Source organism: Tasmannia lanceolata, unplaced genomic scaffold, assembly GCF_043159265.1.
Source record: "Tasmannia lanceolata isolate RefF3 unplaced genomic scaffold, GAP_Taslan_0.1 ptg000016l, whole genome shotgun sequence".
Taxonomy (NCBI): domain Eukaryota; kingdom Viridiplantae; phylum Streptophyta; class Magnoliopsida; order Canellales; family Winteraceae; genus Tasmannia; species Tasmannia lanceolata.
Genome location: NW_027518693.1, coordinates 17,522,209 through 17,547,138, shown reverse-complemented (window position 1 = coordinate 17,547,138; position 24,930 = coordinate 17,522,209). Strand labels below are relative to the sequence as shown.

Genomic DNA, 24,930 nt, shown 5'->3' with positions numbered 1-24,930 from the left:
TGTTGCATGAGAGGGCAGCCACATAGGCTCACTTTCCAACAGATTTTGTCATTATTCATGAGGTGGCTGCTCTCTCATGCAACAGACATTTTGCAGAATGTCTTTTGTGACAGATCCTAGCAAATACCTTATTTATAACAGTAAAGTGTTCTTGCGCTCAAATAGGTTATCTGCGCTCAAGTACAGGAAATAACGTTGGGGCCCACATTTTTTGGGGGATCCTAAGCATTTATTTGAAAAGCCCCATCATGGAGGAAGTGTGTACCAAAACTCAGGTCCATTGGATCATCTTAGGGTGTCCATTTGTGGGTGAGAAAATGGACAGATACTATTTGTCCACAAATCAGCCCATTTTTTCACCCCACAAATGGAAGGATTAGGTTGATCCAATAGAGCTGATTTTTGGTACACACCCTATACATGATGGGGCCTTTCAAATGAATGCTTAGGATCATCCAAAAAATGTGGGCCCACCATATTTCCTGCACTCGAGCGCATATAAGCTTATCTGTGCTCGAGCACAGGACTGTTTCCTCTATTTATAATTATTCAATATCAAATAAATTTCTCTTGAGCTATCAAATGCCTTATAGATATAAATTTCTTCTTAGCTATTAAACACGTTATATGTTAAGCTTTGACCAGATCTCTAGCTAGGGGTGCAACTTGGGCGGGCTCAACCTGAACCCGACAGGTTCAACCCGGGAAAAAGTCAGGTTGGGTTGAGTTCAGGTTGAGGACTTGGGCAACCGGACCAGAGTGAACCCACATTTTTAATAATTTTTTAAGCTAAAAAATCTCTGGTTGAGTCAGGTTGAACCTCGTCGGGTTGGAACCCAGGTCGGGTCGGGTCGGGTCGGGTTCGCGTTGACCAAATGGTTGCTCGGGTTGAGGCCAACCCGACTCGAGTTGCACCCCTCTACCTCTTAAAAGTTAGAAGTACATATTTCCTACACAAATGGCAACGAGGCAATGTGCATGTCATTTTCTTGCAGGAACATGTCATTTTATATTTTTAAAGCTTTGACTCTGTCTACCTCATACAAGTACAAATTTCCTACCCAAATGGCATTCAAGCATAGCGCATGTCATTTTCTTGTAGGTACATGCCATTTTCTCGTAGGTAGGTGAGTTGGTGTAAGCCCATATGGTCCAGTACTTTTTTTAACATAGGATGATCCAAGCCGTCCATTTAATGGGTCACAAAGTAACTACGTTGTGCCCAAAAAATCATTCCAATAGGACGATCCTAGCACAACGATCTATAGAGGAACTGCATATTATGGAAACCTCTATAGATCGGAGGGGTGGGATCATCCACTAATAGATTCAGCACTTTTTTAGGTGCTCTCTGTATCTCTGTGGACGTGTAGCCAAACAAGAAACCCTCTTGTTTCATTTTAGCAAAACGGGTTCCCATTTTGCTAGCAGCAATCTTCCTTTATTTTTTTTGTATTTTTTCATTGTCATTATAAACGCATCACAAGTGCTTGGGTGGTATTTCTGAAACTAAGAAGAAAGCATCCCTGATGGATAACCCCTAAAAACTTCTCACAAGCAATTCATGTAAGAAAAGGGAGTCTTCTAACTCTGTACACAGAGACTACCATTTTCTTCATTTTTCATGGGCATATTGAGTGTCTAGTCACTAGTAACCCAAAGCCAAAGACTGTCATCATATAATATAAATTCCTCAAACTGAGAAACTACATTCCACAATAGATTAAGTAGTTGAAAAGAAAGATGGGGAGAAAAATACAAACACCCACCATCATTTCATTATCTGTATCAAACAATTAGTTTCCAAATCTACATTCCTCTCAAGAATTGCAGCAAGATGATTTTTCAGGAGCTTTACCCTCTCCGGCTGCCTGGTCTGGTTTGTTAATCTTTAGTGTCTGAGGCTGCACCCAATCAAAAAAAAAAAAAATTTCTCACAGCTAAGACATGAATTCATAAATGGGGGAGGATAAATTAAGGGAAATGTTATCAGCACAACCATAATTTGATATTTGCACAAACCCAGCTGTCTTTTCTTCTTTAATTGGCTTGTGAGAGCTTTTTGGGAAATGTAATGACCTTTTTGACAGCTCTTTAAATACTAAAAGACAAGATGGTTTGTGAAAATACCAAAATATGGTTGTGCCGATATCATTTCCATGAATTAATTGTAGAGTACCCATACCTCGGATTTGGAGTCGGTTTCCGCGAGCCTCTGCTTGATATCTCTTGCTATAGAAAAGAAAACTTGCTCCACATTTAAATTGGTTTTTGCACTCTGCAATGCCAAACATTTGTTATAAAGCAATAGACAGTGGTTTCAACGAGAGAAAATTAAACATGGATAATGGGTTACTTACAGTCTCAAAAAACTTGATGCCATACTCATCGGCAAGTGCTTGGCCCTTTGAAGTAGGCACAGCCTGGAAAGGAGTTTCATTGGTAATGGGAACGAATTTAGAAGAGACAGAGAATGTGTGACTGGCCCAAAGGAAAAGTAGAGGCGGAAAAAGAAAAAGAAATCCGAGTTGAACGTACCCTCTTACTTTCATCCATATCAGCCTTGTTCCCTACCAGTATCTTGTTGACATTGTCAGAAGCGTGTTGTTCAATGTTCCGAATCCAGTTCCTTATGTCTATAAATGTATAACAAATCAGCTTAATGAAAAAAAATTAACAAAAGGTAAAGGAATAACAAATATATCTGTCTAAACTTCAAATCATAAATGAGAGAAGTGTACTGTTAAAGGATGACTCATCAGTAACATCATAAACCAGCAAAATACCCATGGCTCCCCGGTAGTAGGCTGCAGGGAAAAATAATTACTATGGAAAATATTTTTCGAAAATACAGAATAAGAACTATTTCAAAGGCCATGAAAAATCCGCAGTGAAAAAGGGAATTACAAAAAGGGAACAGAGTACCTGTTGTAATTGTTCGGAACCGTTCCTGACCAGCTGTATCCCAGATTTGTAGTTTGATTCGTTTGCCATCAAGCTCGATGGTTCTTATCTTGAAATCGATACTGCGTAGGAAAGCACAACCGTGTAAGTGTAGAAAACAATAAGCAAATAGCCCTGTATTGTGATACTAAGACTTGAATGCGCACCCAATAGTAGTAATAAAACTGGTGGTGAAAGACCCATCTGAGAAGCGCAGAAGAAGGCAACTCTTACCAACACCTGCAAAATTCAAACATATTAGAAGAACGACATCCATAACTTATGACTCAGCATGAGATGTTATGCATGATAAATACAGGTATTTTCTTCTAATTTTTCCTGATCAATGGAAAACAAATTATACCAGGAGAGAAATTTACAAAGCAAATGCACCAATGGCTCAAGCAAATTGTTTAGAAGAAGTCATGGTTTTAAATTTCGATTAGACAGACACAGAAATGGGTAAAAACCGAAACGGTCATTTATTTCGACCGTTTTCCGAAATTTGACCCAAAATTTTTTTTTTTTTAATATTAATTTAATATTTCGGCCGAAATTTAATATTGAATAAAATATTAGTTTCGGGTTTGGTACCAGATTTCGACCGAAGACCGAAATTTCAAGGTCCGAAACCGGTACCAAAACTGAAAATTTTAAACCTTGGTAGAAGTAACTTGGCACGAAGGTCCAGTTTCTATGGGAAGTAAAAAGACAAAAATATCGCTTCCTCAAGTGTTAAATCTCTTAGTATATTATTTTAGAAAAAATCAATGGGCAAAAATGGAAGATACAAGCTCCTCTAAGGGCATGTGCTTTTGCTTGGATGGCTGCTCTAGACAAGCTTTTCACGGTAGATCAAGATTGTATAGGTCATTGTGCCTCGTGTGTTGAAGCGGGAGAGACTGATCACATGGGCTTAGTTGGACAGGCCACATTCAGAGGACCAATTATATCCTAGTTGGACAGGCCATATTCTGAGGGGACTACCCAAAAAGGCCAACCGTGGAAAATCATGGGTTGGTGTGATCGACTCCACTTGGTTGAGAGTCAGAGGGTCGTCCTTATTGCCTAAGGAGCTCCCCTATTGTGATTAGAAAGGTGAACCACCATATTATTGAGGTTGACTCCCTTTAGTGTCATACAATGGGCTAACTAGATGATGCCATTCCTTTGATGATCCCCAGTCTTGTTCATAATCAAGTGTGTGGTTAAACAACACCCTCCCCCCCCCCCCCCCGCGAGATGCAAAAAATAACGAAAAAACCTTGTATTTGCTCCTTAATATTAATTAATAAAGCTTCCACAGTTGGAGGAAGACTAGATAGAATGTGATCCAGAAAACAGAAAAAAAAGAAAAGAAGCAATGATGCCTCCCAATGTATTGGAAAACCGAACCGACTTCCATATGATAGAGCTCTAAGCTCCCATGGAGATACAAAATTCAATACAAGCTCTGCTTCATCCAGTACTAAATAATATATTATTGGTATGTGGAAAATATTACATAATGATAAATTATACTATATGCATACATTGTATTAAATTATACATACTACTACTATTACAATGCCAATTATTTATGGCTCTTCTACTTGAGACTAAGTAGGAAGGATGAGGAGACGGAAAGAAGAGGAAAAAAGGAGGAGGAGAAGAATAGAGTTGGGGCGAGGAGTTTATATACGATTTATTCCTAATCATAAAGGGCCTACGAGAGAAAAATAAGCAAAAAGAATTATAAAAATGGCACGGTTTTTAAGGAAAATGATTCTTCCTTTCGATTTGAATCGTTCAACCCTCGATTTGATTTGCATCGTACGATTTTAACAACTATGGTATTGATGAAATCTTATATGGAGTGCAGACATTTTACTAGATTCTTAACAGGTCAAGATTCTCAGTGATAAATTGTATTTACTATATTATAACAACCCCAAGAGCTTTGCAAGGAGATTGAAGAGTTGAAGGACCATCTTCTTGCTCATTTCACGTACACTAGGCAAGTGTGGAACTTCCTCTTGGATCGCTTTGGCACCCATTAGGCAACATTGATTTTGATTTCTAAGTCTCTATTATTTCCACTTGAGAAGTCAACTTTTAAGGTGGGGAAATAGACTAAGTCACAAATATCGTTCTCAGAAATTCTCAGTAGCGGGAAATCTCAGGATATAATTTTTTATTTTTTATTTTTTTGGATTATAGTACAATGGCACATAAAATTACAATCATAAATGTCATAAATGGATATTGACCAATGGGGGCGCCCTTTAACCCGGGTTTTGCAATGCCGCCTGTTTGTTTAGCATTCCTCAAGAAAAATTTAAAATAAAAAATATTGTGATATTATCGTGGTAAATGATTAAAACGAAAATATCGCTATATTTTTTAAAATATTGGGATTAGTTAGGGATTTTGTCATTTTATCAAAATGTCGGGACAAAATCACTATATTTTGAAAATATCGGAGAAATTTGTGACATAGGGAATAGACTCATTTAGGACAAGACATTTGAGAAAGGTTCCCAAAGAAAAAAACCAAAAAAATAAAAATAAAATAAAATAGGGGGAAATAGATAAGTAGAATACATTAGAGAAACTAGAAAACCACATACTTAACATAAGTTTATTTGCTTGTAACTATTCCATCACCAATTAGTTGTATATGACACAATTGTAAATTAGAATTTAGTGTTGTTTTAGTTGTATATTTGTTTGCAACTCAAGTTTATCAAGTGTTAATATCGCTATTAAATGTCTAGTCTATACTAACAACTATTATGTAAAATTGTCATCATGCATGAAGAGAAACGATCATAGCATAGTGATGGGTGTCGCAGTGATGAATGAGATGTAGAGACAACCAGATGACTTTGAACTGGATGGATAGCCAAATTCTTTGAGCTATATGTCCCAGATCGATGATTTGAAGGCATAGATGTCTGCAGGCCCAAGTATATTTTCCATAGATGGTTCAGATTTCACGCATGCCCCTTTTGGGATATCCTCCTTTTGGAAGTTTTTTTTTCCATTTTGGATGATTTTTTCCTTTTCTTTTGGATGTTTGGAGTTTAGGATAGTTTAATCCTTAGGGTATTTATTTGTTTGATAGAAACTTTATGATGGGTCTGGAAGAGACTACACTTTGACATTGAAATTGAGAGCTGCTTTTGGAGAAAAGCTGCTATTGGAGAAAAGCTTCTTCTTTTTTGGTTAGATGCCCAGAAAAAACTTGGTGAGATGCCTGGAGATAATTATTTTGTTTCTTCATTAATTACCATCTATAATTATCCTATTTTCCCTCTTTATTTTCTTAGGTTTTTTCTCTTGCCCAGGAACCGGAAATATTTTTCCCATTGCCTAAAACCTCAAACTCCTAACTTTTCTTCTTATTTTACTCATCCCATCTCACCATAAACCATGTGCTCATCTTATCTCACCCAAAATCTTCTTCTCAAGGTATTTCTTGTTCCTCACCATTTCGAAAAGGGCGATGATATTTTCACCCCTGCAGTACGCATGCCCCTTTTAACGTGATTTGACGTCAAAAAGCATTAAAGTTGCCCACTGTTCACGTCAAATCACGTTATAAGGGGGGCGCATGCGTACTAAGGGGGGGTGAGACTATCATCTCCCTTTCGAAAAAGAAAAAAAGGTATTTATTTGTTTGATATAAATACTTTATGTTAGGCTTAGAAGAGATTATACACTTTGACATTGATATTGAAAACTTATTTTGGGGAAAAAGTTCTTGGGAGAGATGCCAAGAAAAACTCTTGGTAGGATGCCTTGAACTACATATATTGTTTCTTCATTACTTTCAATCTATCTCCTACTTTCTCTCTACTTTGTCTTAGTTTATTCTTCACAAACAATTTGCCCACGAAGCAAAAAAAATTCCTCTCAATACCTACAACTTTAAAATCCTAACTTTTCTTGTTTTAACCATCCCATCTCACCCTAAACCTTCCTGCCCACCTTCTCTCGCCCATAATCCTCGAAAGCCCATTTCATAGACACTAAAACCTCACCATATCCCGATGCCCACAATCCCTATACCCAAATCTCAAAACCACTCCCCCTAAAACTTCCCCTCCTTACCCAGGAAACCTTAATCCTAACTCGAATCCACGATGCGTCCCTTAGTCTTTCCGAAACGCCTACATGCACCTTCTCAGCATACATTTGCACCTTATCGACATACATATTCACCATCTTGGCATACATACACCTCCAAACCTACTTAAACCTAGTAGAAATATATTTTTTTCCAATCTAATCACGGATTTTAGGATCTAAATCCTAATTTTCGACCATTCTTTTCACCCCTGTACCCAAACTCATTTCTCCACATTCCTAAATCACCCAAATTTCCCAATTTCTCTGAAACTCAAATGCCCAATTTGAGAACCTAACTTTTTATACAGTAGTCGCATAGCAAATTGGTATGGGACTTGTGCAATTGAGAGCTGGTGAGATTTTTGTATGTGGAATTGAATCACTTTCTTTGTGAGTTGCTGAAATTTCAAAATTGTAGACTTGTGAATTTTTCTATTCTTGAATTCATGCATGCTTTTAATGTGGACTGATGCTACAATTAGTTTTGCTCATGGAATATGTTAAGTTCTCGAAATCTGGTCATATTTTCATGTCATAATCTTCGAAACAGTAAACATAAAAGTAAACATGAATATACAGTGGAAATAAAGCATATCGGTCAGTTTCTTTGACCTTGAAAAAGAAAGGAAAGCATATCCCGGGCATATCGGCTAGGTATGTGTGTGAGCGTGTGCTCTGTTATGCATTGAAGGTGTGCTCTGTTATGCATTGAAGGTGTGCTCTATTACGCTTTGTCATAACATTTTTTTAATGGTATGCTTAAATACATATATTTAATACCTTGCCCACAGCACATAAAAGATGCATAAAAGCCACACACCCAGTAAATGATGTGCAAAATGAAAGCAAGTGGTAGATTACTTAGATTTCATACAGTGATTGCATGCAACAACTACAACAAACAAAAAATAACAAGGTCAAGCAACTCCTCAGTGGCTGAAATCAAGAGTAAGAAAGATATAAGAGAAACAATAAATCAGAAGACGCTCAAATAGAGAACGTAAACAGCACATGAACTTAAATAAATCCATAAATTTTCAGTTCACAACTCACATCGACATGCAGAAAATCCTATAATATAACATGTGTGTGTGTGTGTGGGGGGGGGGGGGGATTTGCTAGGGTCCATCGCCTCGCAAAAGGCATTTCACAGCTGATCTGTCGCATGTCAGACCAGCTGCCTTGTGAATGGAGACAACAGCTTTTGTCTCCATTCACAAGGTGGGTGGTCTGACATGAGACAGACCAGCCGCGAAATGCCTTTTGATTTGGACGCTAGCAAGTCCCTATATATATATGTGTGTGTGTGTGTGTGTGTGTGAGAAATTATATGATGCCCGACCGTGAAGTCCCATCAAGGCGGTACGTCAGAGGTATCACCCTTGATATTTGATCCAACAGCAGCCTCTTAAAAAGTGGTCAGCTGTTGAATCAAATATCAAGAGTGGTACCGCTTTGACGGTACTTCACGGTCGGGCATCATATAAAAACTCATATATATATATATATATATATAGAGAGAGAGAGAGAGAGAGAGAGAGAAGGGGGGGGGGGAGACCTTTAAACCTTAAACTTTGAGTCCTAGATGTAAATTCCCTTTCCTATATCACACCGACATGCTAAATAGACTTGTAAAAAAAGATTAATACTACAGAACAACCATAAACTGAAACCTCAAACATCGCAAAAGGCATTTCGCAGCTGGTCTGTCGCATGTCAGACCAGCTGCCTTGTGAATGGAGACAACAGCTTTTGTCTCCATTCACAAGGTGGGTGGTCTGACATGCGACAAACCAGTCGCGAAATGCCTTTTGCGATGGACGCTAGCAATTCCCTATATATATATATATATGATGCCCGACCGTGAAGTCCCGTCAAGGCGGTACGTCAGAGGTATCACCCTTGATATTTGATCCAACAGCAGCCTCTTAAAAAGTGGTCAGCTGTTGAATCAAATATCAAGGGTGGTACCGCTTTGACGGTACTTCACGGTCGGGCATCATATAAAAACTCATATATATATATATATATATATATATATATATATATATATATATATATATATATATATGAGAAAACGGTTCCTACACATATGTGTAGATAAGCTATCTACACACTAGCTTAAAATACAGTGGGGACCACCTTATTTGGGTGATCCAAACCATTCATTTTTAAGGCCCTCACATAGATAGGGTGTCCACAAAAAATCAGATCCATAGGATCATCCTAACCATCTCTCTCTCTCTCTCTCTCTCTCTCTCTCTCTCTCTCTCTCTCTCTCTCTCTCTATATATATATATATATATATATATATATATATATATATATAGAGAGAGAGAGAGAGAGAGAGGTGTAAATTCCCTTTCCTATATCACACCGACACGCTAAATACACTTGTAAAAAAAACTATTACTAAAAAGAACAACCATAAATTGAAACCCCAAACATGACTAAAATAAGGACTCTGTACACAATTCAAAATACTGGTATTTACTAGTTTGGAAATTAGTAAATATTCTCTAAACATTAAAACTGTTTTTCTTTTCTTTTTTTCCCAAGCTTCCTCAGCGCTCTCAACTTTGGAAGAGGTCTCCAAATTGGAAAAAAAAAAAGTACAAATAACCTTAAACCTGCTGTACAGTTTTTATCAAAAATGGAGTTTTAGAAACCCCATCAGTTGGCCTCCATAAAACCTATAAAAATGCTCACTGTTCACTGTAGTTGAAGACCATCAGAATTCCCCATTTTTCTGCATCCCCAAATGTGAGAAGCACCAGCTGACATCGGCATGATGTAATGATGGTTTCATGCCAACATCACGGCTGGCCAAATTTCGATCCTTCTCTTTTAGCCATCTTTTTTTTTGCTGCTGCTTAGGTTTCAAAGAGCTGATTTGCAGGCATTAATGTGGTGCCTTGTGGGCTAGAATTTCCATGGGTTTTGGACCGCACGAGATGTTCTTTGGACTGTTTTATGCATAAAGAATAAAGGCAAATCATGGTGAGCTGGATGGTTGATGTATGAGAAATAGAAAGGAAGCTTTTGTGGGTTTCCCCGCAGCAAAAACCGAGCCAGGTTGATAACAACTACCATCTCAAAAAATAGAATGAATGAGATAGAAGGAGGGTCCCACGCGAGATTTTGCCTATATGAGGGATTACTTGGAGCTTGATAAAGGCAGTAAACAGTTTGTAGAAGTTGACAGGGAAAAAAAATCTTCAGTGTTTCATTAGCAAGTCTCCCGTGCACGTACTTTCCTCAAAAGAAAGTTGTACAGGTATTCTACAACGAAACCACAAAAAGCAATTTTATCTAATTAAGGAACTGCAACCAACATCATTGACTATGATGCAAAATCACCCACCACCTTTATTTCAACAACAGAATTAAGTCAGAAAGGCCTTCTACGCACATGTTTGTCGACAAACCCAAGGATGCTTATGCTAACAAAAACATACAAATTTATATGTATTAGTGTATTACTGATATACTTCTAAATTGTATACACGCCCATATGAATGCTTTGTAGGGGACAGCGAGTCAAAATTACACAAGGGATCTACTGAGACAGATTTCAAACAATTAGCCGCGAAATTTTATAAAAGGGATCTCAGTATTGAGACAGATTTCAAACAATTAGCCGCGAAATTTTATAAAAGGGATCTCAGTGACAGATTTCAAACAAGAGTTTTTATATGATACCCGACCGTCAAGCAGCGTCAAAAGGCTACGGCCCTTGATATTTGATCCAACAGCAGCCCACTTTTTAAGAGGCTGCTGTTGGATCAAATATCAAGGGTGGTACTTTTGAAGTACCCCCTCGACGCTACTTCAGGGTCGGGCATCATATAATTTCTCTTCAAACAATTAGCCTAGAAATTTTATAAAATGATAAGTATCATTGACTCATCACAATTCCCAAGATTCAATCTCCATCCCACTTGATAAAATTTCATTCTCTTTACCAAATCGATTGAAAGAGGTATCAAAATTCCTAAGTCCTTTCAAATCATAGCCTCTACATAAAACTTAGAGTTCGATTTCCTCTATCCAAGTCTTAATGCACCCAAAAAAAAAAAAAAAACAACTCCTCAAATCTTCCTAATAAACATAATATTTGATTAAAAAATAGCAATCCAATCAATCTCAAACCCCATAACTCATCAAAACCAATCAGATCAATAAAAAAATAACGAACAAAACAACGTCATCTCGTCACAAAGAAAAGGGGAAACAAATCAAACCTAGGAATGCGAATCACTTACCGCTGTCCCCGATCAGGAGGAGTTTGATGAGGTAATCGTAATCGGCTCGTGCCCTAGCAGGTGGAGCGGCCATGGGAGATGAATATAAACCCTAAGAGAGAGAGAGAGAGAGAGAGAGAGAGAGAGAGAGAGAGAGGAGGAGGAGGAGAGATATTCTTCTCTGCATAAACGGGAGAAGAAAAAAAAGAGAAGAAACAAGATCAATGAAGGGAAAAAACTTACATAAAAAAGAAAGAAACGAGAACACGGAATAAATTAAAAATACCTGCAAAAATATTGGAGAGAGAGAGAGAGGGATCTGAGAGAAAGCGTCTCCGAGACGGCAGCTGGTCGGCCGTTGAAGATAGAGAGAGAGAGAGATGAGATGAAATTTCTTTTTCTTTTTTTGTTTACTGTACGAATGTACGATGTGGGATGCGCACTGGATTAGTAGAGCCGGTTAAGATTTAGGGCGCAACCTAGTCAGCCCACGCCGTTCGGGGATTTAACAAAATGCGACTCCGCGTAAGCACAAAACTTTTCTTATCATTGTCGATCCGCGTATTTATAGTGTCTACCGAGTCCGAACGTGAATAAACGAGATCCACTATCTGAAATTGAAACAGCCAATGAATTTGAATTTCAAATTGTACCATATGTGATAGCCTGAGGTGGGCTTATGAGGTATTAACATTTGGTATCAGTGCGTTACAAAAAGGACGATATGCGAAGAGGACTACATGGAAAGATATATTTGGTAAATGGGGCATAATGAAAACCCAGAGTCACGTTACACAGTGTGCCGAGTGACTTGAAAAAAAGGCTATATAGAAAAACAGTCACCGGCAACAAATGGGGCCATTGAGGACACTAGATGTGAACGCATGGTAAATTGTTATGGTCATGAGTGATGAGACTAGGCGGGACCCAGACTATTATAGGACAGGTTTGAAGGGCCTAGCCTAATGCGTTCTATCTGCTCTGTGACTATTGGCATATTAACATTTGGTATCAGAAGCTAAGCTACTTGCGTGACTGAGCTTAACAACGATCGGTCATTTTTTATTGTTGTCGAATCCATTTTTTCTCTTTTTTTACTGTCATTTTTTTATTGTTGTCGAATCCATTTTCTCTCTCTTTTTTACTATCTATCTGTTGGATATTTTTTTAGAAAGGTCATGTGTTGAATATTGATTCGATATTTTGGATGTTTGAACATATCAACTTTGAGCCACTAGGTGCAAAAAACAAAAAAAAATGAAAATGAAGATAAATAATTAATTTAAAATAATATAAATATTGATGTAAATGCTTCCATTGTTTTTTTTCAACAATCTAGCTGGGTTCTCCGGAAGCCATCATTATCTAACTAAAACTCATATAAATTAATAAGGAATTTGATTGGCAATTTTACGGAACGCCTTTTTTGCGGCTCCCTTTCGCATGAGAGAACAGCCACCCCAGATGAATTAAATGAATAAGACAAAATCTGCTAAAAGCGAGCCAGTGTCTCCTACAAGATATAGCTTTCCCCCAATATTGCCTAGCAAATCGCAATTCACAAATTTTGTAGGCAATCTATCAACTTTCGCAGCCAGCAGAATTTGGGATGCTTTTGCCGGGCAGAAAACCTACCTTGCGAAATTGGAAGGTGCGTGAGTGGCTGGACTTACCTAAATGTAGATAGAAAATGATACTGGGGCGTGCCGTGAAGCGTTGAATACATAAACTATATATATTAGCGTATTGGAGTGGGTCAGTGCGAAAGCAAAGGGTGGTTGCGAGAGTATATCTCAATTTAAATGGGGGAGCGATATAAACGTCCCTTTTATTCCCGGACCACCACTTTGCAGTGTAAAATGAGTGGTCATAAATACACCGAGGGGGTGGCCCAGGGAAGAAAAGGGGAAAATATATCATTATCCCTTGAAAATGTCTCGTCATTTGACAAGTCTGACAATTTCTTACAAACACACGGTTAAACCAAGTCATTTCAATATACCGAGTCATTTCACTGAAAGGAAAACATTAGTAAAACTGGATTTCATTTGAAAAATACAGACCAGGTGAAATTGACCAGGGATTTGGCCATTTCGATAGTTATTTTTTTTCCGAGCTCACCTCACTGTCTTCTTGCACATGTTGACATTTGATTGCAGCCCCCTCGGTTGAAATCACCAACTTGAGAATCAGGGGTGCAAGTTTGGCCTGTCAGCCCTGACCCGTCTTGAGCCCTAACAGGGTCAGGGCTGGATTTTCTAACCCTGAGGGCGGGTCAGAGATCATTTTTTTAGATCCTGACACAGGTCGGGTCGGGTTTTGAGTTAATGCCTCGAGTACCGTGACCTGGCTCGACCTTAGGTGAACCATCTGTGCATGTTTCTTTTGCTAATGTTTTCTATTATCTTGGACTGATGTTTTTTTAAATTATTATTATTAATTGTCTTATTTGCCCCGTCATCTTGTTGAATTCATATTGTCTTATTTTGTTCCCTTTATCTGTTTATTGATCATTTTGTTCTATATGATAAGTGGTTGCTTTATTTGGCACTCTTAACAAGTATTTGCACTAGGGTCAATTAGGGCTGGTCCGGCCCGGCCTTGCCTAATCAGGGCGGGCCAGGGTTAGCACTGAGCCCTGTAGGGCGGGCAATGGGTGGAGGTTTTTCGGCCCTGACTCAGAGTCAGGGCAGGTCAGGACCGAGATAATGGGATCCAGGGTTGGGCTAGGGTTTTGAAAAACCCGACCCAACCCGACCTGTTGCAGCCCTATTGAGAATTATGCATTCTCTCTCTCTCTTTCTAATTCTTCCCTCTCCTCTCTCTGTGTGTAATGACATCCCCTACCACTATTCGGACACCCCCTGTTTTGATCCTCGCACCCCCTCCACCACCCTTAACGGCCCGCTCCCGACCGTCCGATCCACGAGATCACCATGACCAATCGGACCGCACGACCATTAGGAATTACGTCACCTCCATGTGGGTCCACTTGAAACTTCACAATCTAATATAACTACGCCACGTGTCTTACTACCAGCTGGATTCACAACTTTGTTCCGTATCGAGATTCTCTCAGATTCCCTTCCACCATTTTGTAGCAACTAGCAACGTAAGAACCTTCTCATTTAAAGCAGAGGGTCAAAAGACCCGGGAAGATTATTCTCCTCAAACTTTCTTTCATCGTTTTTCATTTTCTAGGGTTTTTTTAATCTCTCTCTCTCTCTCTCTGCGATTTTGAGATCTGGTATTCTCTCCCGCTTAACATTTGAGGTGCTGTTATTACTGGTATGTAGGAGATCTTTTTCCTGGATTTGAGCTCCGTATTTTGATCTTTAATTTGTTTCATTTGTTGTGGTTTTCTGGATTCTGATTGAGATTTCTGTTTTTAGTTTGTGGATATGGTTGATTGGTTCCGTGTTTGAAGATGAAGCTTTAGATCGTAAGGTTTTCGGTGTTTGATCTCCCTTTTTGGAGTTTCGTGTTGTTTCTTTATGGAAACTGCTTTTGAGCTTGAGCATGGGTTCTCGTGCTCTTCATATGCTTGTTCGTAGTTTTGCTTTATCTGTTATACGTGGTTCTCGCGTTTTGATGTTGCTAATGAGTTTTTATTTTTGATAGATTTATGGCCTGTTTTTCTATTTCTTTGTTCCTGATTAGAAGTAGTTTATGGCGATACAAGCGGTTTGGATCATCCACAAAGTGTCCCTTACGTTTTAAATCATCAATGGCTGTTGGGAAGCAAATAGTTTTGAATTTGGAAGTGAAAAGTTCTGTCAAAATTTGCCCCAACGGATTGATTTTCGCGCAGTCGCGGTCGACCAGCTTTGAGCATCTGGCACTTTTCATTTTTTCTGACCGCGGTCGACCGGCCATACCTTTATGGAAAATGATTATATTTCCAGTTAACAATCTGCGGTCAACCGGCCCTGTAAGATGATCTTTTCTATTTCAAAAATAATTTAATAAAATCCCTTTTCAAAATTGTAATTTGACCAAGAGCATTTTGAAAATCTCTAACAGTTTGTATGTTTTTGAACAACGCATCATTTTTTTGCTTCCTGTTTGATGTTGAATTTCAATTGAGCTTTAGAAAATTGATGTATCCGTTAAAATCGAGTTAGAATCATTGCAACTCCCTAGCAATGTGTAGAACAGAGAAAGGGCTGAAGAGAGTGTTTCTTACAAGTTTCTAGGTTGTAAGTTGTCATGTTTTACTGATGTTTTAATGCATGCTTTTCTGGTATCATTTTATAGTACGGCACTTTGCAATGTTTTTGTCCAAAATCATACAATATGATGTTTGGAGGTTTTTGAGTGTTTCATCATTTTCTTGCCCCCTGTTCGATGTTGAATTTCATTTGAGATTTAGAAAATTGGCCAACCATTAAACTCGTGTCTGAGTCATTGCGAATATTAATACTACTTGACTAAGTATTTGAACACTGTCCTTCACATGTGTGAAGAACAGAAAGAGCTGAGAGTTCCGTTCTCATTTTGCAGTAGGCCACTTTTGAGCACTTCTTCATTTTCTTGATCCCCTGTTCGATGTTGAATTTCATTTAAGATTTAGATAATTTACCAACCAATAAACTGGTATCCGAGTCGTTGCGAATATTAATACTACTTGACTAAGTATTTGAACATTGTCCTTCACAACATGCGTAGAACAGAAAGGTCTGAGGGGAGTGTGTCTTGCCCTTTAATCACACAATGTGTGTAAAAAGGGCTTAGGGGAGTGTTTCTTGCAAGTTTGTAGCTTGTCAATTGTCATGTTTTCATTTTACCCATGCTCTGATGCATGCTTTTCTGTTCTCATTTTGTAGTAGGTCACTTTGCGAAGTTTTTGAGCACTTCTTCATTTTGTTGCTCCCCTGTTCAATGTCGAATTTCATTTAAGATTTAGAAAATTGACTAACCAATAAACTCGAGCCCGAGTCGTTGCGAATATTAATATTACTTGACTAAGTATTTGAACATTGTCCGTGTAGAACAGAGAAATGGCTAATGCAAGTGTTCCTAATATACTCACTCTATTAAATAGAAACATGGTCTCGATTAGGACTTGCTAAATGATGAAAATAGATTAGTAAAACGCAAGAGATTAAAACAATAATAATAGAAAGAATCAACTAGTAAAGAAGAAATGACTTATAGTTTATGTTGAGGCACATACCTAAATCCATTGTCTTTAAGGCAAATATCGTCCCCACATTTGATGAATAGACAGTGCAAATGGGTCCTCTAGCATATACCTCTAGGATACAATGACTCCACTCCAGGGATGTCCACAAACAACTCGGTAGCCTTGTCAACACGACTCGTGTTGCCTTGATCAGAGAGATGAGAAATTGAAATGGGAAAAAACTGGTAAAACCAGTGTGCATGTGCGAATATTTATAGAAATTGAAGATGAATCTTGAATAGACACTTTTCTTTAATCGTGACTTTAAAAAAATAAATGACCTTTCAAGTAACATAACTAAATAAATTTTGAATTTCTAAATAATTTTGTTCTCTCCATTAAAAAAAGTGAATTTTATTCGTAACCATTAAAAAAATAAATTCTATTCTTAAATTAAAGAAAAGAGTCAGCATGATCACCTATATAATCATGTTTGCCCAAAAATCTATGTTGTTCCATATTCCTTGATGCTTGTCAATTGCACTGTGACAAGTTTTTGTTTTTCTCCGTTCAGAAGCTTGCTTTAACCTATAGCTTATCTTTCACTTTTGCCCTACTATATGATCAGATGGTTTGCAAATTAATTCCTACAATCTACATATTAATTTGAAGATATGTGGGAGAGGACCTGACGCTATTGAAATTTCATTGCTATATTGATTTTCAGCCAGTAGTTATGACTCCGCCAGTTGAAACTCCAAACAAATCGTTCGATTCCCACCATTCACATCCACCCCTCAATGAAAGAATACTTTCATCCTTGTCCAGGAGATCAGTCGCGGCACACCCTTGGCATGATCTAGAGATAGGTACTGGATTTCATTGCAACTCTAGTAAATCCTGATTTCTTTCCTAGAAGTTTCTTGTTGGTTACAAATTGTTTTATGTTTTTTACTTGATTATAATATCAAAAAGTGTATATGGAGTTATTTTAATGTCTTATTTTCTACTTCCAACGAAAAAAATCCATATATTTGATTCAAATTTTCTAACTTTGAATTTGCAATTTTGGATGTAGGACCTGGAGCCCCGACCATTTTCAACTGTGTAAGGATTACCCAACTCTAATTAAAAGGAAATAATATTTATGTTGATTAGTTGATTCTTAATAGTCAATCTTTATTTAACTGCTAACAAAGCTATACAGCACAATGAGATGCACAATTGAAGATACGAATGCTTCAATGATTGTGGTAGTCAAGTATGGATTGATGCGTGGAGTAAGAAATAAATATATCCATGCTTGGTTCAATAAATGTTTTTTTTTTCAATGGCAACATTGGTTCAATAAATGTTGGAATGCCTTTTTTCATGAGTTGATTTCCCTTTAACTATTATTTTAGTCATAAGTTTTTCCTTTTTTTGAATGGAAGAATTCAAAATATTATTTGCATCCAACACGATTATAAATTTTTCCTCTTTTTTTTCCATCTGAAATAATGAGAATGCTTATTTTTCAATAAAAGATAATATGGAAAACGATAGTACGACACAATTGTGTCAATGTCATCCCAAACACCCCCCATAATTTAGCTATGTACCAAAGTAGGTATTCATGTCATGAAAAATGGTTATTTATATATGGTTGGACGCATGGCTCAATACGAAGTGCTATTAGGTACAAGGTTTCAAATTTCGGTTTTGGAATGCGTTTCGGTCCTCACCAAAACCGAAACTTCAGCCAAAATTTTGAAATTTCGGAAGAAATCTAACAAACCAGATAAAGTAATATTATATCCCGTACAAAATTTCAGGGAAAATGAAATTCCGACCGAAATTGTGTAAAGTTTCGGGTTTACCCAATTTCGGTTCCGGTCTCGACCGAAATCTGAAATTTCGAAACCCGAAATTTCAGATTTCGGTTGAAATTTAAAACCTTGATTAGGTACACTCCTAAGATGGGCTTGTCTTTCTAGTTGCTGCTGCCATCCATCCATCTGATGACATTGAGCGAATATCCCTCTACAATTAACCTGCTTAAATCCCCGTCCTCGATAGTTCTATTCATCGTTTCAAAACTCCCATCCACAATTGTTTACTCCCCCGAGTTGACTCCCTTTAGCATCGGCGTGTTCTTGTCGGAGTCTGTTTTGCCCTGCAAAGTCAATTAAAACTCCTTTGAATCTCCTGATTTATGACTGCGTCAGCCGAGTTCTCAGCCACGCCAACCGAGTACTCGACCGCATCGTGCTGAGTCGACTAGGATTTTATTTGCACATTTTGACCCGCATATGCATTTTGAAACACTGATTTTAATACCTTGCAAGACAAATCTCAGTTCTACCTTATTGGAATCCGTGATCGCAACTGAGCTATAGAATGCCCACCTGGTCGACCCTTGATCCTCTATGAGGAGACCTCCAATGCCAGCTGAACCCTGGTTACCCAAGCTCGATCCATCAAAGTTTCGCTTCAAATATCCCCTATCAGGAGGGGACTAGTGAGGGACATGAACTTCTTTATGATCCCCATAAATGCAAATCTCTCTCTAGCATCTTCATAAATTTGAGCATGATGTATACCTGAAAGAGGGAGAGTCTTCACCCATGCAATGGTTAGAGAAATGACTTTTATACAAGCTTTTAACCAAGCCTCTAAAGATTCTATCATTTCTTTCCTTCCAAATCACCCATATCATTGCCATTAATACCACTCTCCATAAAATTGGAGCATGGGTCGAAAACCAACATTTGAGGAGATCAACCAAACGCTCTAGGTAGATCCACGATAATCCAAATCTTTCGAGAATACGGCATGAGACTTATCTGGTAAACCTACAGTGTAAAGAGATATAAAGAATATAGAATTTAACTATTATACAGGAAATGTGGTTGAAACTTGGGGGAATTTTTCATGGATATTTCAAAAAGTATGCTATTTTTTTAGGATACATGAACAGGGGAAAAATCCCTGATCGCAATCATGCTAGGCCCACATATGTATCCTTTTCTGTAACCCTTACGCCCGATTTTGTAACCCTTACGCCCGATTTTCAGTTAATATATCCATCTTTACCTGCACTTCTGGGATATGGAACAACCATTATTTCATTAAAGTGGCCGTTGTGCTAAGAAATTCATGGCTATATTAGCAGTGTACATCTTGGGGACCTCTTGAGTATGGCTTATATAGCACTTAATCTTGAAGTATGTGAGCATCATAGACGCTTACACGCCACTGCCTAAAGTTTACTGCAATCCATCAATATAGCTTAATAAAATGGTATAGACTATGGACTACCTAATTATCTCTCTTTTCCTAAGTTCTCCTTCATTTTCATAGCCATCGCAAAAACATATTTTCTTGTATAATGAAGATACTATTGTAGAATTGCAAAATCTTCTGCAGTGAAAAAGGAATACAATGCTTTTCTAATTAAATTTGCCAAGGTAAATTTGTTATCTCCTGTGAGAAATAGAAGCCTGTACACATTAAGCTTATTCCTGAGTTAAGAAACATGTTAGCATTAGAATATCTAGTGATCTTTTGTAGTTCTTCAAGAAATATTGGAAACGCTTACTTAGAAAATTGACGTATGACTCAGAATCCACTTTTTCAAATGATATACTCCATTTTTAAACATTTCTTAGTGTATAGTTATAGATGCTTTTGAGTGTTATTTTTGGAAGTGTGGATCATTGCCAACATTCTATATCTTCTGGACTTCTAATGGTTATTTTAGGGACTAAGAGCTGTCGTTTGAAACTTTACTGGTTCATCTTTTTATTTTACTAAAATCCTCTGCATTGATCTGGTTATCTATAGCAACGTTGGCATTTGAACAGTTCATAAGGTGTGCACTCTCTGGCAGTCACACTGAATACGGCGATGATGAGTTTGCCAATTAGGGCTTAGTCAAAACAGTAATCTTCTCAATTTTTCAGGTGGTGGAAATAGGAAAGGGTAGCAAGGTGAAATATGAACTGGACAAAAAGACAGGGCTGATTAAGGTAACCAAGAGACTTCTGCTTCGTTTTTCCTGCTTGAGCTCTTCATATGCCTAGGCCCTGTTTGGATTGTAGGAATTTTTTGGAAAAGAATAACTTTTCCAAAATTTTCATGCTATTCCATTGTTTGATTGCATATGAAAAAAAGTGATGTGAACCACCCCAGTTCAAGTTTTATTTACTGGAACGTTTAATTTATAATGATATTCCTAAAATTTACTATTTTCCTCTAAATTGTGGAAATAAAAGCAATTCGTAGGAAAAATATTTACTCAAGAAATGTATTCTTGCAATCCAAACAGGGCCTAAGGGAATGTGGTATTTATGTATGCAGGTAGACCGCATACTGTATTCATCAGTTGTGTACCCCCACAACTATGGTTTCATCCCACGTACACTCTGTGAGGACAGTGACCCCTTGGATGTCTTAGTTCTAATGCAGGTAATATATTTCCAGCTCATGATCATGGTATATAGATCAAGACACATATATACATGTAGAAATGATTGGATTTAATAGAAAAAGTTAGTGATACTGGGTTATGAGGAAAAATGACCTTCTTTCTCTTTCTTCTTGTCATCCTGCTGCAATCTATTTCTCTTGTGACTACTGGTTTTAACTTTTAAAAGCTTAGTGACAATGCTCAGACTTGGAACTTGGATTACTTTTTATTGATTGTATTGCCAACGTTAACAGGAACCAGTTCTTCCTGGATGTTTCCTCAGGGCTAAAGCCATAGGTCTCATGCCTATGATTGATCAGGTAAAATCTTCTTATGGATGCGTTTATTGATTCTTGAAAGAAATTCTAATGCATTTTAATGTTGATGGGAACAGGGTGAGAAGGATGACAAAATAATTGCCGTGTGTGCCGATGACCCTGAATACCGACATTACACTGATCTCAAGGAGCTCCCACCTCATCGCTTGGCTGAAATTCGACGCTTCTTTGAAGATTGTATCCTATTAGACTTGAGACTTGAGCTGGTAGATGCATTAATTCCATAAATGTCATGTGAATGTAGGCGTTTCTTCTTTGTGTTGTGAGCATAGTTACAAAACTCACACTAGTCATCGTGGACTCCCCGAGTCGACCCCCTTTTTACCTTGGCTGCGTTCTTGTTTTGCCCTACAAACTCAATCAACACTCCTTTGACTCTCTCGAGTTATGACAGCATCAACTGAGTACTCGACCACATTGTGCCAGGCAGACTGGGATTTTCTTTTGCCGCGTTTTGACCTGCATCCGCATTTTGAAACACTGCTAAGTTACAGTTCTCTCAATGTCTAGCAAGAGAATGTCTATTGATATGAACTAGGAGGATGCAAATGACCCATTGTCTATCCTTTGTAACTAGGGCTCCCCTACAAGAAACATAATGAAAAATAGCCTGCATAATCCTTCACTTGGATGATACTGCATTTTTCTGTCATTTTCATTCTCTTCAGGACCTATTTGTCAACTTGTCTGGTCTGTCTTAGATGCTTCATTAGGCAAAACTGGCTGCAGATATAAATTTTATTTCCCAACTTGGCCAGTTCATCAGCTTCTCAATTACATTCCCTTGGTACATTTCATCTCCTGGCTTTCTTAGTCCCAAACCATTGCTTAAAAACTCAGTGTGTCAAGCATTGACTTGGTCGAGTCAACTCAGTTTTTGCACCTACCTAGTCAGTCATTAACTTGTTTAGTTGCCCAAGTATATAGGTCAAGTGTTTTAAAGATTACCTACATCAAAAATTTTCCACAATGCGATACACCCAGTGTCAAAATGTGGATGCGGGCCAAAACGCGGCTAAAGCAAATCCTAGTTGACTCTCTATAGTGCGATCAAGTACTCTGTTGACACGGTCATAACTGAGAGTCAAATGAGTTCTGATTAACTTTGTAGGCCAAAACGCGGACTCATACAAGAACTCAGCAGAGGTAAAAGGGAATCTACTCGGGCTGAGTCAACTATGACATGGTGTTTTGAAGCTATGGATACATCAGCCGCACCCGCATTTTTCTTTTCTTATAGTAACACTGCACCTTCAATTTCTGTTGAAATTAATGAGTTATACGTCGTCGTCTTTTTTTTTTTTGAATGGTAATGAATGAGTTTTACTTTGTTGCTTCACTAGTTATATTTAATGATATATTGTCCTATAGTTTTTGTTTCCCAGTGCCGATTAAGCTTTTCTCTTGGGTTTCTTCCTTGCAATTTTTCCTTGATGAATGGAAATTCAGACAAGAAAAATGAGAACAAGGAAGTTGCCGTCAATGACTTCCTGCCAGCTTCTACTGCATATGAAGCTATCCAGCACTCAATGTAAGTGACTCCGTTCGTTGTCCCTCTTCTATTTTCTTCTGTTAACTACCACTAACATGCACTAGTGTGATGGCTTCCATTTCATGGAGGAATGCTTCAGTAGGGCGCAACCTCATGGTTATACAATGTGGTGCAACACCCACCACAGCTTAGTGGGTAGCTTAGTGGGTTGCACCTTTGATTGATCCAATCCATTCATCTGAGAGGCCTCCCCTTTAGATCTATGGTCCAAAAAATAAGGCAATCAGGGACTCTTTCACATCAAATAATGGTCCATTTTCTTCCCCGGGCCATCCACCCCCCTTGCAGTTAAAAAGTGTAGTTATAATTTATAAATACACTAGAGAGGGGTGGCCAGGGGAAGGAAAAAGGGCGAATATATCACTTCCCTGTTTTTAACTATGGAATTCGAATTATTGCCTGTATGTAGTTTTTGGGCACGACAAAAAAAGACCCATTATTAGATGTTAGAATTGGGAGGAATGATAGATGCAAGGCTGCCCTTGCATAAAGGGTCGGAAAAGGGCCCTTGAATTTACTTTCTCAAGTGATTTTAAAAGGTTACCAAAAATGAAGTGGATCCAATCAAGGACCCTTATCCAGCTCTTTATGCAAGGGCTTGGATGACCCATTGAAATATACTTCACAATGGCTGATTTCACACGGTTCCTCTCCGGATCAATGGTTTAGATCACAGCCATCCCCATAGGAGAGCTACAACATCATTTCCCTTCCCTTAATTTATTTTATTGTTTTTTTCTTGATGTGAAGGGATCTGTATGCAACCTATATCGTGGAGGGGCTTAGGAGATAGACTTGGTGGAAGACGTGGGATTTCGAGTTCATTTACTCCAACATATTGGGCTTTTGCACCTCGATTTCTTGTGTATTATGCACTTGTACATTCTTATATTCTCATTTGTTAAACAAATATCCATACGAAGCTTATGATTTCTCCACACAAAATGCAAGTGTGGTGTAGAAACCCCTACCTAAAGTCAGACCTGGGATTTCAGTATAGTTAAAGGGGGAATATAACTCTATTATTTATTTTAGAAATTTGCCAACAAGTGGTAGTTGTATTACTTGAGGTTGGAAAAAAAGGTTTAGTTTAGAAACAAGTTTAGCAGTAGTAGTCTATTGGAGGACTGGGGGGGGTGGGGGAGGAGGTGGTGGCAGCAGCTCTTGCCATGAACGAGGTTCTTTCTTCTTTTTTGCAGGGGAAATGATATAGTCTAGGGAAGTGATGAGTAAATGAAAGCCAATTATCTGATGATCAAAATAGCAATGAGTTTGGGGTTAGAGAATGCAATATTAGATACCTGGATTTTTTAATCCATTTTTTAGTTTGAAAGCTGTGTAAAATTATGGATTTTACAATCCATTGTCCTGGAATTTAAGTAAGAAATCCAGGGTTTAGAATTCTCTTCCCCTTGGGGGCTGTTTGGATACCTGGATTTTAGAATCCAGGTTTTAGTTTGGAGGCGGTGTAAATTATGGATTTTACAATCCGTTGTCCTTGATTTTAAGTCAGAAATCCAGGTTTTAGAAATCTCTTTCCTATCCTGAGAATTCTAAAACCTGAAAACGGGATGATCTCCTACTCTCGCTCGACGGAAAGAAGGGCGTGAAATCTAGGGGTGGCCAGAACCGAACCAGAACCGAAGAACCGAACCGGAACCGAACTGTAAAAAAATAGTTTTGGTCCGGTTCGGTTCCACTGATGAAGAACCGAAAAATTTCGGTTCGGTTCCGGGTCTAATGTTCTCGGTTCGGTTCCGGAACCGAAGAACCGAACTTTGAATATATATATATATATATATATATATATAATATTTTTATATTTCTATTATACATATACTTAATAATATAAATTACTTATAATATTAATAAGTAATAGTTAATACTATTCTTATAATAAGAAAGTAACTTATATTATAACTTTAATTAAAAGTTTTTATAAATTATAATTAATAATTAATAATTACCCATTAGAACCGAAGAACCGAACCGGACCGAACCGATTATGTTCGGTCCGGTTCGGTTCGGTCCTACTGTGTAGTACGGTTCGGTTCGGTTCTTACGGTTCATGGAACCGAGAACCGAGAACCGAAAAAAAATGAACCGAGAACCGAACCGGTTGGCCACCCCTAGTGAAATCATAAAACGACGGACGACAAATGGTA

General features: G+C 38.0%; 2 protein-coding genes across 5 annotated transcripts; one reads left to right on the top strand and one right to left on the bottom strand.

Annotated features, from left to right (window-relative positions):
* Positions 1 to 1,652: 1,652 nt before the first annotated feature.
* On the bottom strand, positions 1,653 to 11,815 carry LOC143848098 (ras-related protein RABE1c). The gene is made up of 9 exons (XM_077356905.1): positions 11,587 to 11,815; positions 11,322 to 11,481; positions 3,111 to 3,183; positions 2,926 to 3,026; positions 2,742 to 2,807; positions 2,539 to 2,636; positions 2,361 to 2,423; positions 2,186 to 2,278; positions 1,653 to 1,904 (listed from the first exon to the last, which is right to left on the bottom strand). The coding sequence occupies exons 2-9, from the start codon at positions 11,392 to 11,394 to the stop codon at positions 1,821 to 1,823; spliced, it is 651 nt and encodes a 216-aa protein (XP_077213020.1). The 5' UTR covers positions 11,395 to 11,481; positions 11,587 to 11,815; the 3' UTR covers positions 1,653 to 1,820.
* A 2,554-nt stretch (positions 11,816 to 14,369) lies between these two features.
* On the top strand, positions 14,370 to 23,829 carry LOC143848603 (soluble inorganic pyrophosphatase 4). 4 transcript variants are annotated; one of them, XM_077357577.1, is made up of 10 exons: positions 14,370 to 14,588; positions 14,693 to 14,742; positions 17,153 to 17,294; positions 17,504 to 17,532; positions 20,370 to 20,435; positions 20,767 to 20,874; positions 21,130 to 21,195; positions 21,270 to 21,419; positions 22,599 to 22,744; positions 23,516 to 23,829. In XM_077357577.1, the coding sequence occupies exons 3-10, from the start codon at positions 17,162 to 17,164 to the stop codon at positions 23,556 to 23,558; spliced, it is 741 nt and encodes a 246-aa protein (XP_077213692.1). In that variant the 5' UTR covers positions 14,370 to 14,588; positions 14,693 to 14,742; positions 17,153 to 17,161; the 3' UTR covers positions 23,559 to 23,829. The 4 variants fall into 4 exon arrangements, with proteins under 4 accessions (XP_077213692.1, XP_077213691.1, XP_077213694.1 ...); XM_077357576.1 differs by lacking the exon at positions 14,693 to 14,742 and having other exon boundaries at positions 14,379 to 14,588; XM_077357578.1 differs by lacking the exon at positions 14,693 to 14,742 and having other exon boundaries at positions 14,384 to 14,588; positions 21,270 to 21,390; positions 22,663 to 22,744.
* Positions 23,830 to 24,930: the final 1,101 nt, after the last annotated feature.